This window comes from Heptranchias perlo, chromosome 10 (assembly GCF_035084215.1).
Source record: "Heptranchias perlo isolate sHepPer1 chromosome 10, sHepPer1.hap1, whole genome shotgun sequence".
In the NCBI taxonomy this organism is placed as follows: domain Eukaryota; kingdom Metazoa; phylum Chordata; class Chondrichthyes; order Hexanchiformes; family Hexanchidae; genus Heptranchias; species Heptranchias perlo.
This window is the reverse complement of record NC_090334.1, coordinates 32023321-32037277: the sequence shown is the minus strand read 5'-3', so window position 1 is coordinate 32037277 and position 13957 is coordinate 32023321. Positions and strand designations below refer to the sequence as shown.

Below are 13957 nucleotides of genomic sequence, written 5' to 3'. Positions count from 1 at the left end.
TGACACTGGCATCTGCCTGATAATGTAGAAAAATTTCCCAGCCATGTCCTATCTGTATAAAGCATGACAAATCTAACCCATCCAATTACCACAATATCAGGGACCCCCTCAGTCATAAGTAAAGTGATGGAGTGAGTCATCAATAGTGCCAATTCCAGTTGGAGAGGCAAGGGTAGCTGCCTTTGACATCAAGGTAGCATTTGATCGAGTACAGCACCAAGAAGGCCTGGCAAAACCTGAGATCAATGGGAAAACCCTCCAGTGGTGGGACTCATTCCTGACACAGGAAGATGATCGTACTTGATGATGGCCAATAATCAGAGTCCCAGGACATCTCTGCCTGAGTTCCTCAGGAAGCAACCTTGGCCTAATCATCTCCAGCTGAGGACCTTCATCAATGACCAATCATAAAATTAAGAGTGGGGCTGTTTGCTGATAATTCTACAGCGTTAAGCTCTATTCACAACTTGTCCAATAATGAAGAGGCCCATGTCCGCCTATAGCAGAACCTGCACTACACCCAGGTTTGGGTTGACAAGTGGCAGATAACATTTGTGCGAAGTGCCAAGCAATGACCATCTCCAACAAGAGAAGACCCAACCACCTCCCCTTGACCTTCAACGGCACGTCATCTGAGCAGAAGCTTAACCTCCCAAATCCACGACTTCTACCACCTAGAAGGGCAAGGGAAGCAGGGACATGGGAACACCACCACCTGCACATGCCCCTCCAAGTCACACACCATCCCGACTTGGAAACATAGCACCGTTCCTTCATCGTCGCTGGATCAAAATCCTGGAACTCCCTACCTAACAGCACTGTGGGAGAACCTTCACCACACGACTGCAGCGGTTCAAGAAGGTGGCTCACCACCACCTTCTCAAGGGCAATTAGGGATGGGCAATAAATGCTGGCCTTGCCAGCGACGCACACATCCCAATGAATAAAAAAGGAAGAAATTAATTTAACCGAGTACATTTTATGTAGATACAATACTTCAATACTGATAGCATAAATAATTGACTGACATCTTTCTTTTTTTAAAGTGAACCTTAGAACCAATTATGTTTATATAAACCATGTGACTGTCTACTCTTTTAATCAATACCACATGCTACCACTTACCAAATAAATAAAATACAGTACCTGCTTCAGGAACTGACCAGCATTGAAGAGCTCACTACAGCCATATAACACATGTTTACCTGGTTTATTCTGAATAAAAACAGAAGAAATTAATTTACTCCTGAATATAATACATGGAATTACACCTGAAATGAGGCCATGCACCAAGTATCTCAAAAAACATCTAGCTAAAATTGTTGCTTGAACATGAGGTAAACATAAGATTTCACTAACAATAATACTTTTTCAATTATATTCTTTTGAAAAGCATTCAGAAAAGCCTTACATCTCTGAATATCTTACACACCAATATTGCACAGTCAAAAAATCCTTAATGCACTTTAATAGTCAGTTGCTGATGCCTCATGTGCTAAAACACACAGCTTAACACAATCCACCCTCCAAAATGAACCATAGTTTCCTGCAGACAGTACACTGTGGGTGGAATCTGGGGTCTGACAATGCTGGATTGTATGGGGCAAACTGGTGCTGAGTGCCTATGTGATACTGGAATGGGGGCACAGCAATTCTCTGTCCAGCCGGAGGCCAGCACCACCCGCTCCACTGCTGACAGATTCCATGAATCCCTCTAATATGCAGCCAGAGCCCAGGCACCTCTCTGTACTGCACCCAGATTCCAGGATCATCCACCCAGTGTTGCCATGAGACCATGCATGGTACCACCTATCTGCAAAGTCATGAGTATATAGGCATGAGCATGCCCAGCACATGGTTTCCTAAAAACCAATCAGGCTAGACAATACTTGTAATGATGTTTGGAGGATGTGGAATGAAAATATACACTATTATCTCAGGAATAAAGTTATTCCAATATCAGGAATAGTTTTCCTACAGTAATATTAACACAATAGAATTTTTTAAAAATATGTTTTAAACACTTTAATTCTGTTTGCCCTATTGTCTCTAGTTTCCCCTAATCTCTTTCTATTTGCTGTCCTATTTTAATTTTTAAAAAACTTTCATTTTATGTTTTTCTATCTAATTTCATCTATCCCCTGTATTCTAACCCTTTCTCCCTAAATTATTAATTTTCACATACTTTATCACCTTGCTTCTTCTTCCTTAGCTCCCACCATCCATTTTGGAGATGGGCAAATTTATTTTATGAAAAAGGTTTAAGGGCTATTTTTCTCAGTCAAGTGAAAAACCCAGACATTAAAGATGACATGGTTGCATAATGGAAATGATCAGATTAATCTTTAAATAGTTTTTATGTACCAAAACACAAGAGGCTTGTGAAATGAGAATATTCACGGGTGGACCCTGGATGAGTAAATTATCTTATCGGAGGCCCTGGAAGCGTTTATTAGTAGATTGCCTTTTAGAATATTTCAGATGGCTTCTCAAGACTTTTTCCTTTTAAAAAAAAACAATTTTTGAAACTATGCATCAAGGAACCAAATCAACCCATCACCAAAGACACAAGTTAATCACACGGCGCTCCTCGTACATATGCATCCATCTATGTGCCTCACAGAAGCAGATCAATGACATATCTAATTACAAAGCAACCTACACCAGCCATTACACAGTAATTCTGATAACTATAATTTTCTGAACTAAAGCAGTCTTAAGAGTGATATGAAAACTAATATGCTTATGTGAATGGTTTGTTCTAACAACCTACGTTATAAATGTTTTCTATGGAATGCTGCAATGGTATCAAGGTGTTACTTTTCCCAACCTATTCACAACAGATAATCCTCAGTTTTGTGTGTTCTCCAGCTGTAGTGTCGTAGGTCCTATTTAGTGCCCCTGGATTCCTGAGTTACTTTCAATAATACATCTTATTAAGCAATTTTGAGACAATAAGTATTTTTTTAAAACATTGCAACATTTGTAATTATATATGTACAGGAACAGGAGCAGAGCAGTTCTAAAAATGAATGCAGAGTATAATATATATTAAATAAATGTGCACAAACTATATAGGATGTGTGGTCTGGGTGAATAAGGACTTACCTTCTAAACATTAAAAGAATATTTACTAACAGGGTCAGATGTTGTGGTACAGTTCTGTGCTCTGGAATTTCTAATAAAACTTGAATTATTTGTGAACCTACAAGGATATGACCATAAGTTACATGTAGTTTCTGTACTGAAGCCTGTCACTTTTAATTAAGGTGGAAGAGAGATAGGCATGCCTGCTGGTTCTACATTTTAAAGGACAGTTGTTTGAAACTACTTAGCATTCAATTATTTTATTTATTTATATATATATATATATATATATATATATTATGTATATATAAAAAAGAAGTACTTTTGAAAAATAGCTACAAGATTTTCTGATTGGTGTTTGAAGGTTATTACTGCTTTCAGATATGAAACTGTTTAAGTTTGAAGTTTTGTTATTAAATGATCTCAATTTAAACTAAGTAGCTTCATGTCTGTTTTCAATTATTTTAAATCTACTCTTACATTGAAATAGGACATCAGAAACAGCTGAATACTGTGCCTGAACTCATCGTTATCACAGTATACCCTGATGCTTTAGATTACATTTGAAGGACATGGACAAGCATTACAATGTTTTATTTGTGCGTTATATGTAGGTTCATAAGAACACAAGATAACATGGAAACGGAAAAGATGATTTAGCAGATTGAACTTATTCCTTTCTCAGAACTAGTAGAATATGGCATATTATACATTCCACCCAACCCGTTCAGTCTCAGGGAGATGACTGGCTGCAGGTATAACTTTTCAGTTTGAGTTTCTCTGACCCACTAAAGTAATAGTAAATGTTCAGGATACCAATTAACATTAAAACCTACAGAATTGAATTGAATTCCAAGGACAGCACTTGACCAATGCAGGAACCATTGTTTTCTGTGATCATTTACATCTATACTAGTCCTTATAACCTTATCTCATGTTCTTAACCAGATATTTATGCAGCTTTTTGTTTTAAACAACATATTCTTTCAACATGACATTAACTGTTTTTGTTGCATCTATTACTGCAAAGGAAAACAAATCTTAAAATATTTAACTTTGCTTGAGGCTAGTTAATTTTGTACTGATATCCCCTTGTTCTGCAATAACAGTTTAAATGAAGTCATCTCCCGATATCTACATTAGCCAAGACTCAAACTTTTTAAACACCAGAACTATCTTTCCCCTCTATTTTTCTTGATAATTAAAACTAGTTCAGTTCTGTGGGTCTCCTGTCATAATTTCAATAGCCCTGAATTCATCCTAGACACACTTCTCTGTACTCGCTGCAATGCACTAATCTGCTTTTCGTTTCCCATACCACATATTATTTCATGAACAGAAGGGCAGGCAGATGACCTGTTCCGAGGTTTCTGCCAATGTCGCTGTATAATCAACATCAGGAGAAGCTTAGAGATGTCCCAAGCTAATTTTTTCTCCAAGTTTATTTGGGATGAGGCTGAGTTTATTTGGGAAGAGGCTGAGTTTATTTGGGAAGAGGCCGAGTTTATTTGGGATGAGGCCGAGTTTATTAACTCACTGTCTGCAGAACTGTAAATAGGAATAAAACCCTATTACTCTATAGTGCAGTCCATTCATCCAACTTCTCTACCTAGGTTCATTGCTACTGTTCTTTCTTGCAAATTCAGTTTGTCAGAGTGTTTCGATGTCAGTAGGATATAATGAGCTGGAAATTGCTTTTAAAATGACGGTGAGTCCAACAGCGGTCACCCCTATTAATGGTGAAATCGAAGAGCAAGTTCCGGTGACTGCACATGTGCAGTCGAACGTGGCAATCTGGAACTTGCTCTTCCTGATTTGCCAGTGATGTGAAAGCTTCGAATTAAGGGGACTTCGCCGGCAGCAATCAATGGACTAGCGCCAACTTGCTTTCCTGCCCAGCTAGAAACGAACTAATTGTTAATTGTATGTTTTGTATCAATTAGTGTTAATTGCATTCAGGTGGTGCCTATCAATTGGGGACTCTCTGGTGTCCATTAATATGAGAGCTTGTCTAGGGTGTGGAGCTGACAATACGGATCTCTGTGAATAAAGGCTTGAAGCAACTGAAGACCAGACTCTAGTATTCTATCCTTCACCACCTGGCTATCCAGTTTATAACACTAATCTCGCCACAAAACAGGTACGCTGAGTTTTTTTTTAGGTCCAAACTGAGTATTAACAGCATGGTAAGTATTAATGACCGCTAAGCAACCTCTCTGGCACTGAAAATTAAAATTTTAAAACATGGAGTCTCATTCATTGCGATTTTAATAATTGTTGGACATTTAAAAAAAAATATTTTTTTACTTTTTCTTTTTGTCTCTTATCTGTCATTTAATTCCATATTTCTGACCCTCTCTATTTCACTTTAACTGTTTTTACAATTGATTTTACTGTTGTAGCTTTCACTTCCTGGTTTTGACTCTTTGCAGCTGGTCAAGGATGCTGCAATCTGATTGGTTGAGGGGACAGATCGATCCTTTTTGCTTCTCACACAGGTCCTAGGTTCCTGGGAGTTAACACTGGACTGTTTCCATTCAAGGAAGTTGCCGCACAAAGTTTGTGCATGAGCATAAATGTATTGAGCGGTGAGCGCTGTTCATTCGCTGCTCAGAACAATTTACGGGCCTATTTTAGTTTTGCTCTTATCTTCACAACACTCATATAAGATGAAGTCAAAACTGCTAAGTGCCCTCAATACCTTCAGAAAAACAGAGTCCAGGAAGTTGATAGTGTAAACTGTTGCATCACTAACATGTTTGGGGCAGGGGGAAGGTGAGGGGGCGGAGTGTACTTTCTTTCCTCCTCCAATTTTCTCCTGAAGGCGATGGCTCGTTTGATTGTAGACAAACCAACCTTCACTTGATATGTACACACTTCCTGAAGGGGTTATTGGGATAACTATCAAGAGTAGAAACATGGACCAATTTTTCTCCTCTCTAATCCAGGGACACAAATTATTGTGGATCAGCTGGTTCAGCATGGACCAGAGATTGAACCTGGCAGTTTCTTGGGTCTTGGAATGGCAGTGGGGCTCTCCACTGAGCCATAGGGAGGAACATAAGTGAGAACATAGGATGATGGCTGATAGGGTGTGAAGAAATAGGGTATAAGGAGGCTCGTGTGCAGCATAAACACAGGCAGCGAACAGTTGGGCTGAATGGCCTGTTTACGTGCTGTAAATTCTATGGCACAGGTTACAAAAAGTAGATTTTTAAAAAATAATTCTCATTTTGGGAAGCAAAAAATAAAAAAGTCAATAAGATCCAGTAAGATGGTAAAGATGTCAAGCTTTATAAAAATAATTTGCCAAGTTGGATGTCACAGGTTGCAGGTTTGCATCCATGATCTTCCACTCACTGATTTATCTTGTGTCAGCTGTGCTGTTGAGAGGAGGTGCCAAGCAGAGGCCAAGCATTCCGACAATAGCACAACCAAGAAAAAGGAAGATAAGCACCATACGTTATTAAGAACTGATCTCTAAATTTATAAGTTTTCAGTTACTTGGTCATTCAGACTAAGCTGATCAGTGCCCGTCTATAACCAGGTCTGCTGCGCTGATGCAATACCATGTTGTTGATCTAACCTATTATAGGGTCCCTACTTTTCAACAAAAACTTCAATCTAATCACAGTGAATTTGACAATTCTTCCTGACACCTTCATGCAAAAATGCCAATTTCAATACCAGTTACAAGCAGATCTCTTGAATTTCTTAGTTGAGGTCTGATTACACACAAGCTAAAGCCTTAAGGTTATCTACAAATTCCTGGAGAACATCTCACAGATACAGCCCTCTTAAATTGATGTCAATCACAGCACGTTGTGAAATTTTATAAATTTCTCCAGTTCTGATGAGCTACACCTGAAATGTTAACTTATCCATTCTCTCCACAGATGGTGCCCGAGCTGATGAGTGCTTCCAGCATTTTCTGTGTTTGTGAAATGTTACTGTACCTATCTGTAGTACAACCTTTGACTTTTCACAATGTTACAAAGGTATAATCTTTTCAATAAGCACTCTCCAGCAATCTGTTACTAAACAACCATGGCCAGAATTTTGAAACCCTTTCATCTCCACTTTGCTGGAGAGCTGGCACTGTTGTAGATATGACCACAAAGAGAGCTTGAAGGCAACAGACAACAATTTGATATAACTTAAAACTGATTTGTTGTCACTGATTTAAAAAAAAGTTAGTGAGAATTTGCCACTTAATGTTTAACATCAAATTCACATACAAAATTCCTTTTTATGGTGCCACAAATAAATCAATTTACTTTCTTACGCCAATGGTAGTTTTGTCCTATTCTAATTGAAATAAAACTTTCAATATGTCAATTTGCAGATTCAGAAACTGTAACAGTTATATAAGTTTACAATATAGCTCTTAATGGATACTGTACCCAGTCCCAAGTAGATATGATTGAATTGACAGTATTATACCTTCCAGAAATCTAAGTACGGATGAGGAAGCCTATTTGGCTCCTGTAGCTCATCCATCCATTGACACATACAATTTCCATCACAGCATCTGATGATTCAGTTTTTTGTTGCACTACGCTACGCAGAAGACAGTTCCAGGCATTGATCAAGCGAAAAATTGCTTCAGACATAAGTTCTGAACATTTTTTTAAAAACCAATTTGCACCTAGGTCTTCTTGTCCTGTAGTCATGGTTTAACTTGAACTACTGGTCAGGATTAGCTTTTCATATTATATTTAATATCCTACATACCTTTATAAGGTCTTCTTTTATTCTGCTCCTTTCAAGGCCGAAATGTCTGATTTTCTTTAGCCTTTCCTCATAACGCAATCCTGACAATATGGATCTGCCTTGTTGTCCTCTGCATTGCATCTGTCATATTTTTGTCCATTTGCAAATATCGTCAAGGTTCTTGTATAATTCCCTATCTGCTTTATGAAACTCCATTGTGCCTCCTAGCTTAGTATCATCTGCAAATTTGATCAACTTACATTGTGTTCTGAATCCAGGTCAATTTGTAGATTAGAAACAGAAGGGGCCCCATCACTGAGGTAGTCCACTTAGTACATCTCCCCAGCCTGATATCACTCTTCTAACTAGTACCCACTGATGTCTCTCTTTTAGCCAATTCCTTAAACAGCTTTAAGTTTTAACTAGAAAAACCATTGTCTTTAGCTTGTCTAGCAGCTTTTCATGTGCAACGTTTCACGGGGCTTTCCAATGTTCACTTGGCATGTTAGTTCCTCAAAATAGTCAATGAAGTTGGTCAGGCGTGATCTGCAACTTCTGAAACCATGATGGCGGCCACTGACTAGATTATTTTCATTTAGGTACTCAACTTTGTTTCTAATGATTATTTTGCAAGTTACTAATGTAAGACTAATGGGTCTGTAGGTACCCAGGTTTGTTTTATTATCTTTCTTGAAAATAGATACTATGTTGGCTTGTTTCCAGTCCAGTGAGATCTTCGTTGTACACTGATTCTTTTCTGATGAATCATAGAAAATTTATGGCACAGAAGCAGGCCATTCGGCCCATCGTGTCCACGCTGGCTGAGAAACGAGACTGTCAGTATTTCATCAATTTTGCCCCTAATCTTACTTAGCACCTGTGAATATATTGTGACTATTCCAGTATTAACAAGCATCTTACCTTTGTGTAATCAACAAGGTTCTGATATTCAATATAATTTCCACCTCCAACAACAAAGACAATTGCCTGGAAAATGAACAAACACACTTCATAAACTATCTTTTGGACAACAGGACATTTCTTATTTAAATTTTAGTCTGTTTTGCTCTTTGAAATTTTAAATTGTCTGTTCCAGGTCAAGTAAAAAGGTGAATACAAAAATGGACAAGCTATTACATTTAAGCAATTGAAAATGAGATAATATTGTAACATGTGAATTAGATTTTGAAAGAATGCAACACAAGCATACAAGAATACAAGTCAGCACAGGCATGATGGGCCTCCTTCTGTGCTGTATAATTCTATGAACACAATTAGCAGCAAAAACTTATGTTCACTTGTCTTGTTTTAGTTATATGGATAATAAAACTCAATTATACAACCCCAGATAATTCTGACTGAATGTGGAACTAGATAGGATTAAGTTAATCACCAAGGTATTAGCAATAAAAGGGGCTGTACAATGTTAAATAATGTGCTCTGCTCTAAGAGCTATTAGTCTTAGCAGAAATTACTGCAACATTCTGCATGAGGGGTGTAATATTTTCTCTCTAGCTATTACAATTGAACTTAGTTCTATGAATATTTCACTGGCCGTTTCCGATTTTCATATCATCAGAATTTACTTAGTAAGGAACGGGTTCACTACATTTTAAATTAGAACATAATGGTAGGATGGAAATAGGATATTTATTTTACAATATTATCTAACGAGCCAGCATTCATCTCCTAATGAAGCCTACATTAACTTCTTCCCTCCAATTTTTCCCTTTCCTCTCCTGATTCTTGCTGAGTGCCCTGGTTGTTGGCAGTCTTCAGGTACCTTGCTCAAATGGTCATTCTTCAGGTATGACCGTAGGTAGTGAGTGTCAGCAGGCCGTTTGACCATGTAGACCAAACCAGATCTTGTTTTCACCCAACATTTATGTACATTCCAATGGGACAACTGGATTACAATCAACAGCAGGAACCATGGTGATTTGTTCCCTCCCTAACTCGGAGACATTAAGGCCAGCTGTAGAATTCGAAATGTTCTCCCAGTAGAGATCAGTTAACTCAGCACAGACTGAGACTTGAACCTGGGAGCTTCTGATTTGTCTAGCTTAGTGTTCTACCAAGCAGTGCCTTTACCCTCTAGGCCATCATGGAAGCTTTGGGGTTAACTTGAATGATTAGTTTGTTTTTAAAATAAAAAAGGATAAAATGTATGCTTGATGGGACTACTTTTAAAAAAATTATTCTCAGCCTTCCTTACTTTGACCTTGTTTTGTTTTGTTGCTGTATTGTGATTGCAAGAAAGGTCAGGGAAAACATCATTCTCAAATTAGTTTGCATTCAAATTAAATCAAGTTGATTGAACTGGAAATGAACTCAGAAAACACATTTAATCTCAGTTTGAACCAGTAATCTCAGATCAGACAATCCATGTAAAGGACTACTCAGTAAGCAACTTTAGACCACCTGTTCTATCTGCCAGGTTGTGTAATGCTACTTAAAGGATTTTTCCTCAAACTCAGAGCAAATGCTCTATTTCAGTTCATTTGAAGCAAGCTACAAAGCAGACTTCAAGAAACAAATTAAATACATTGTGTAAAACACCACAGTTATACTTCAGTAAGATCTGATTTTAAAGGGCTAAAACAAAAGCTTTTGCATGCCTGCAAAACAAAGCTGTAACACTATATTTTTACCGTTTTGAATTGCTGAAGCATTCCTGGAGCCCAATATAATGAGGTGTTATTTTTATGACTACAATTATAAAACGTTAGTTTAGAGTTTGGGTTATAAGACAAATGTATATATCTATAAACTTACTTTCATCTGTTTAATCAGGGTACAAAAAAGGACAAGGAATCAACTTTATAAGCTTGTAATAATCTATTCTAAGCTTATTATAGATATCATTTTGTGATTCCCCTGGCACACCAAAACTAAGACATCAGGCAAGCACTTCTAACGAGGTCATACAACAGTCACAAATTTATTTTTTGCAACATATTAACTTTCTTCCATTCCACAATTGTGATTTCCCTGTGACATGTGCCATCACTTGACTGGGAGAGGAGACAGAGAGCTGTTGGAAGATCTTCAAATCACCAAAAGGCCAGGGGTGCAAGAGTGGTCTGGGGTCAATCTCTTTCAGCTCCTATCTGTGTTTGATCTTTGCTCATCACGTTATAATGGCTCAAATGAGATTGGGAACTCAATACACTGGGAATCACTGGCATAACTGCACATCCTACTGCTCCCTGAAACAGCACATTGGAAGTCCAATGTACTGCACTACTGTGATAGCCCAAGGTTTGACTAGTATTCCATAAAAATTACATTTTAATAATCATCTAAAAACTATTTTTAAAACTTCACTCAAGTTAGAGGGGTGCAACTCAAGCCTGCTTGGCCCACAACAGGTCTCATCATCATGTGTCAGATTTGGCTTAACCATGTCAAGCTTTACTGTGACTCGGTCCCCTCAGCCACTTCTCATGGATTGTTTCCTTTCTAAGATTGAGATAATCAGAGCAGTTGACCATGCTATCCTACTCCACAGGATTGCCCGAACAGTCCCAATGCATCGAGTGCATCTCCAACAATGGCCAGTCGGTCCACCCCATTCTGTCATTTTCAGAGTTCCTCAAAGATCTATTCTTGGTCCACTCCTCTTCATCTATACATCATTCCATGATACAGTCACGCATCCATATGTATGTTGACAATCTCTAGCTCTACCTCTGCATCTGCATCATTTCCCTTCACTGCCTGTGTTGTCAGACTGCCTGTCTGACATTAAGTCATGGATGATCCAGAACTTCCAACTGAACATTAGGAATACCAAAGAATTTGTCTTCAACCCCTGCAAAAAACTCTCTTGCCTTGACACTGGACCTATCCTTGCATGCACAACCATAGCACTCTGCTTCACTTAGAGCTGAGCTTCAAATCTGATACCCTATTCATCACTAACACTTGGCAACATTGTGTGCATGTGTTTCCATTTCATTGCGACATCCACAAAACACATGTCCATGCCGTTGTCATCTCTAGAATCCATTTCTATAGTCTTCCTTGCTGGCCTCCCAACCACCATAAACTCCAACTCTGGAATTCCCCCTCTAGTTTTTTTGGACTCGAAGGGAATCAAGGGGTATGGGGATCGGGCGGGAAACTTGTATCTGTGACTAATTTTTCATTCATCTCTAATAATTTTGGCTTGGGTTGATTCAAAAAGTGAGTGAATTTCAAACTTAGTGTTGGATATTGTAAGTTGAGCTCCTTACAGCTCACATGGCTGTCCTGCATACCTCCACTGACCTAATATTACAGGCTGTATATAATCTAGTTCTATGAGATGTTTTTCTTTTTGTGTTCTGAAATGCAATTGATTTCTTTATGTGGAGCTTTGAGCCATCCACAACTCTCCATTTTCATAAGAGTATAAACAATATTGGGGATGGAGGTTAGATACTTCAAGCACAGGTTATGTAAAATTATAACTATAAAAGGCCCTACAATTGAATAAATACTAGAATTCAAAACTGGGACCTCAAAACAAAAAATATTGGAAAGAATTGAATAGGCATTGTGTTTTTAAGCACTGAAGCATGTAAAACCCAACAGGATTGTTGATATATGAACTAAAAGTGATTGAAGTTGTGGTCCACCACTGTGTAACTACAGTACGGAAATTATTTTTTGAGCTTCGGCCCATACTACAAATGATAAAACCTAATTTCCTTCCATAGGTAATTAATTGAATAGAAAGGTGGATTAGCTGAGCTGCTAGAATTATTTTCTCTAATCTGCTTATTCAGATCCTTAAAGTGCAATCTGCAAAGATTGCTTCAGAGAAGCACAGGAAGGGAACAGCTCAATTTATGGCTTCACTGCATATTAAAAATTTGCACTTCCATTCCACATTGGAGAAAGTGCAGTGGGTGGATTTAAAAACTTCGAGCAAATATTTAGACATAGGCCTGGAATTTCCTGGAACTTTTTGGTGTAACAATGGCATAAGAGTGGCATTGTGCCATCCCCCCCCACCCCCGAGGAAATGGGTGTGTATCTGATTTACAATGATTTTACACTATCATTGCTACGCACGAAGTTCCTCTATCGTTTGCGCCACTTCGGAGATACAGCTGCTGAAACACACTGTTCATTTACATAGCTCCATTTCCCCTCATGCAAAAGACTAGCTCACGTGAGTTTCCTGGATTTATGCAAATATTGCACTGGCATAGAATTACACCCAATAATTTAGGCACAATTTAAAAAAAAAATTTTCTTACCGAGACCTGCATGAAACCAAAAGTCTCAGTGTACCCCAAATTTTTCAGACTCCCCCCTCCACCCCCCAACCTGGTGCATTCAGAAGGACTAATCAGCTGGAGTAGCCTTCCCAATGTGCATACCCATGTTTTGTATAATAATGGAAGAGGAAAAGGAGCAGCAGAGGCAAGAGGCTCTGAGAGTGAGGTGCCACGTTAAAGACAGCAGCCCACTCAGCATTAACCCTACTGGTGGCGCTGCGTATGTACTTGTTCTATGCAGGTTTTTAAATTCCGGCGTAGGCAAATGAGCTCTGTAGGAAATTTGGGCATAAGTCCCCGTCAGCAATATTGTTCAGAAACCGGCGCAAATTTCAGCGTAATTTCTGCTTAATTGTGATCCAGTAAAAGCTGCTGATTATAGCTTTTTAAAATCCCAATTTCTTTGAGAACTTTCTACACTAATCAACTTCAAATCCCTCCCTTTATATTTTTTGTTCCTTCCTTAGGTCCCTTCCACTAATCAGTCCTTTCTGCTCAAAATGGAGAGCAGGCAATCTGATGCTAAATATCCCAATATCTCTTTGCAACTAGTTGCAAGAAGGTGCACTAGAGCTACTCTAGGTCAAACTTCTAGATGTCATAGTCACGATTACAAACCCAGCACAAACACAAACTTATCATGCAGTAAATCAATGCACTGCCTTACTACTGCATTATGCTCCTGTGCCACCTCTATCAACTATGGATGTTAGAATAAAACACTAATGGACTGCTGTATTTTGAAACATAAAGGTAGAATGAAATTTTGGCACATAGTGATATCAGGAAAAATTGGCTGCTGTTGTTTTCCATTATGCATATGAACAAATTCCAACTATATTTCCTTGCAGCTACAAAACAGTCGTTTCTTTTCATGAAATTTCTCA

General features: G+C 38.4%; 1 protein-coding gene across 2 annotated transcripts in view; it reads right to left on the bottom strand.

Moving 5' to 3' along the window:
* The window catches only part of scfd1 (sec1 family domain containing 1), a 136016-nt gene that overhangs the window by 808 nt on the left and 121251 nt on the right, over window positions 1-13957 (bottom strand). For both annotated transcript variants that reach the window (XM_067991389.1, XM_067991390.1), the window contains 2 exons: window positions 8722-8787; window positions 1147-1215 (listed from right to left, as the gene is read on the bottom strand). In XM_067991389.1, coding sequence (XP_067847490.1) covers window positions 1147-1215; window positions 8722-8787 — 135 coding nt within the window. The remainder of the gene's footprint in view (window positions 1-1146; window positions 1216-8721; window positions 8788-13957) is intronic.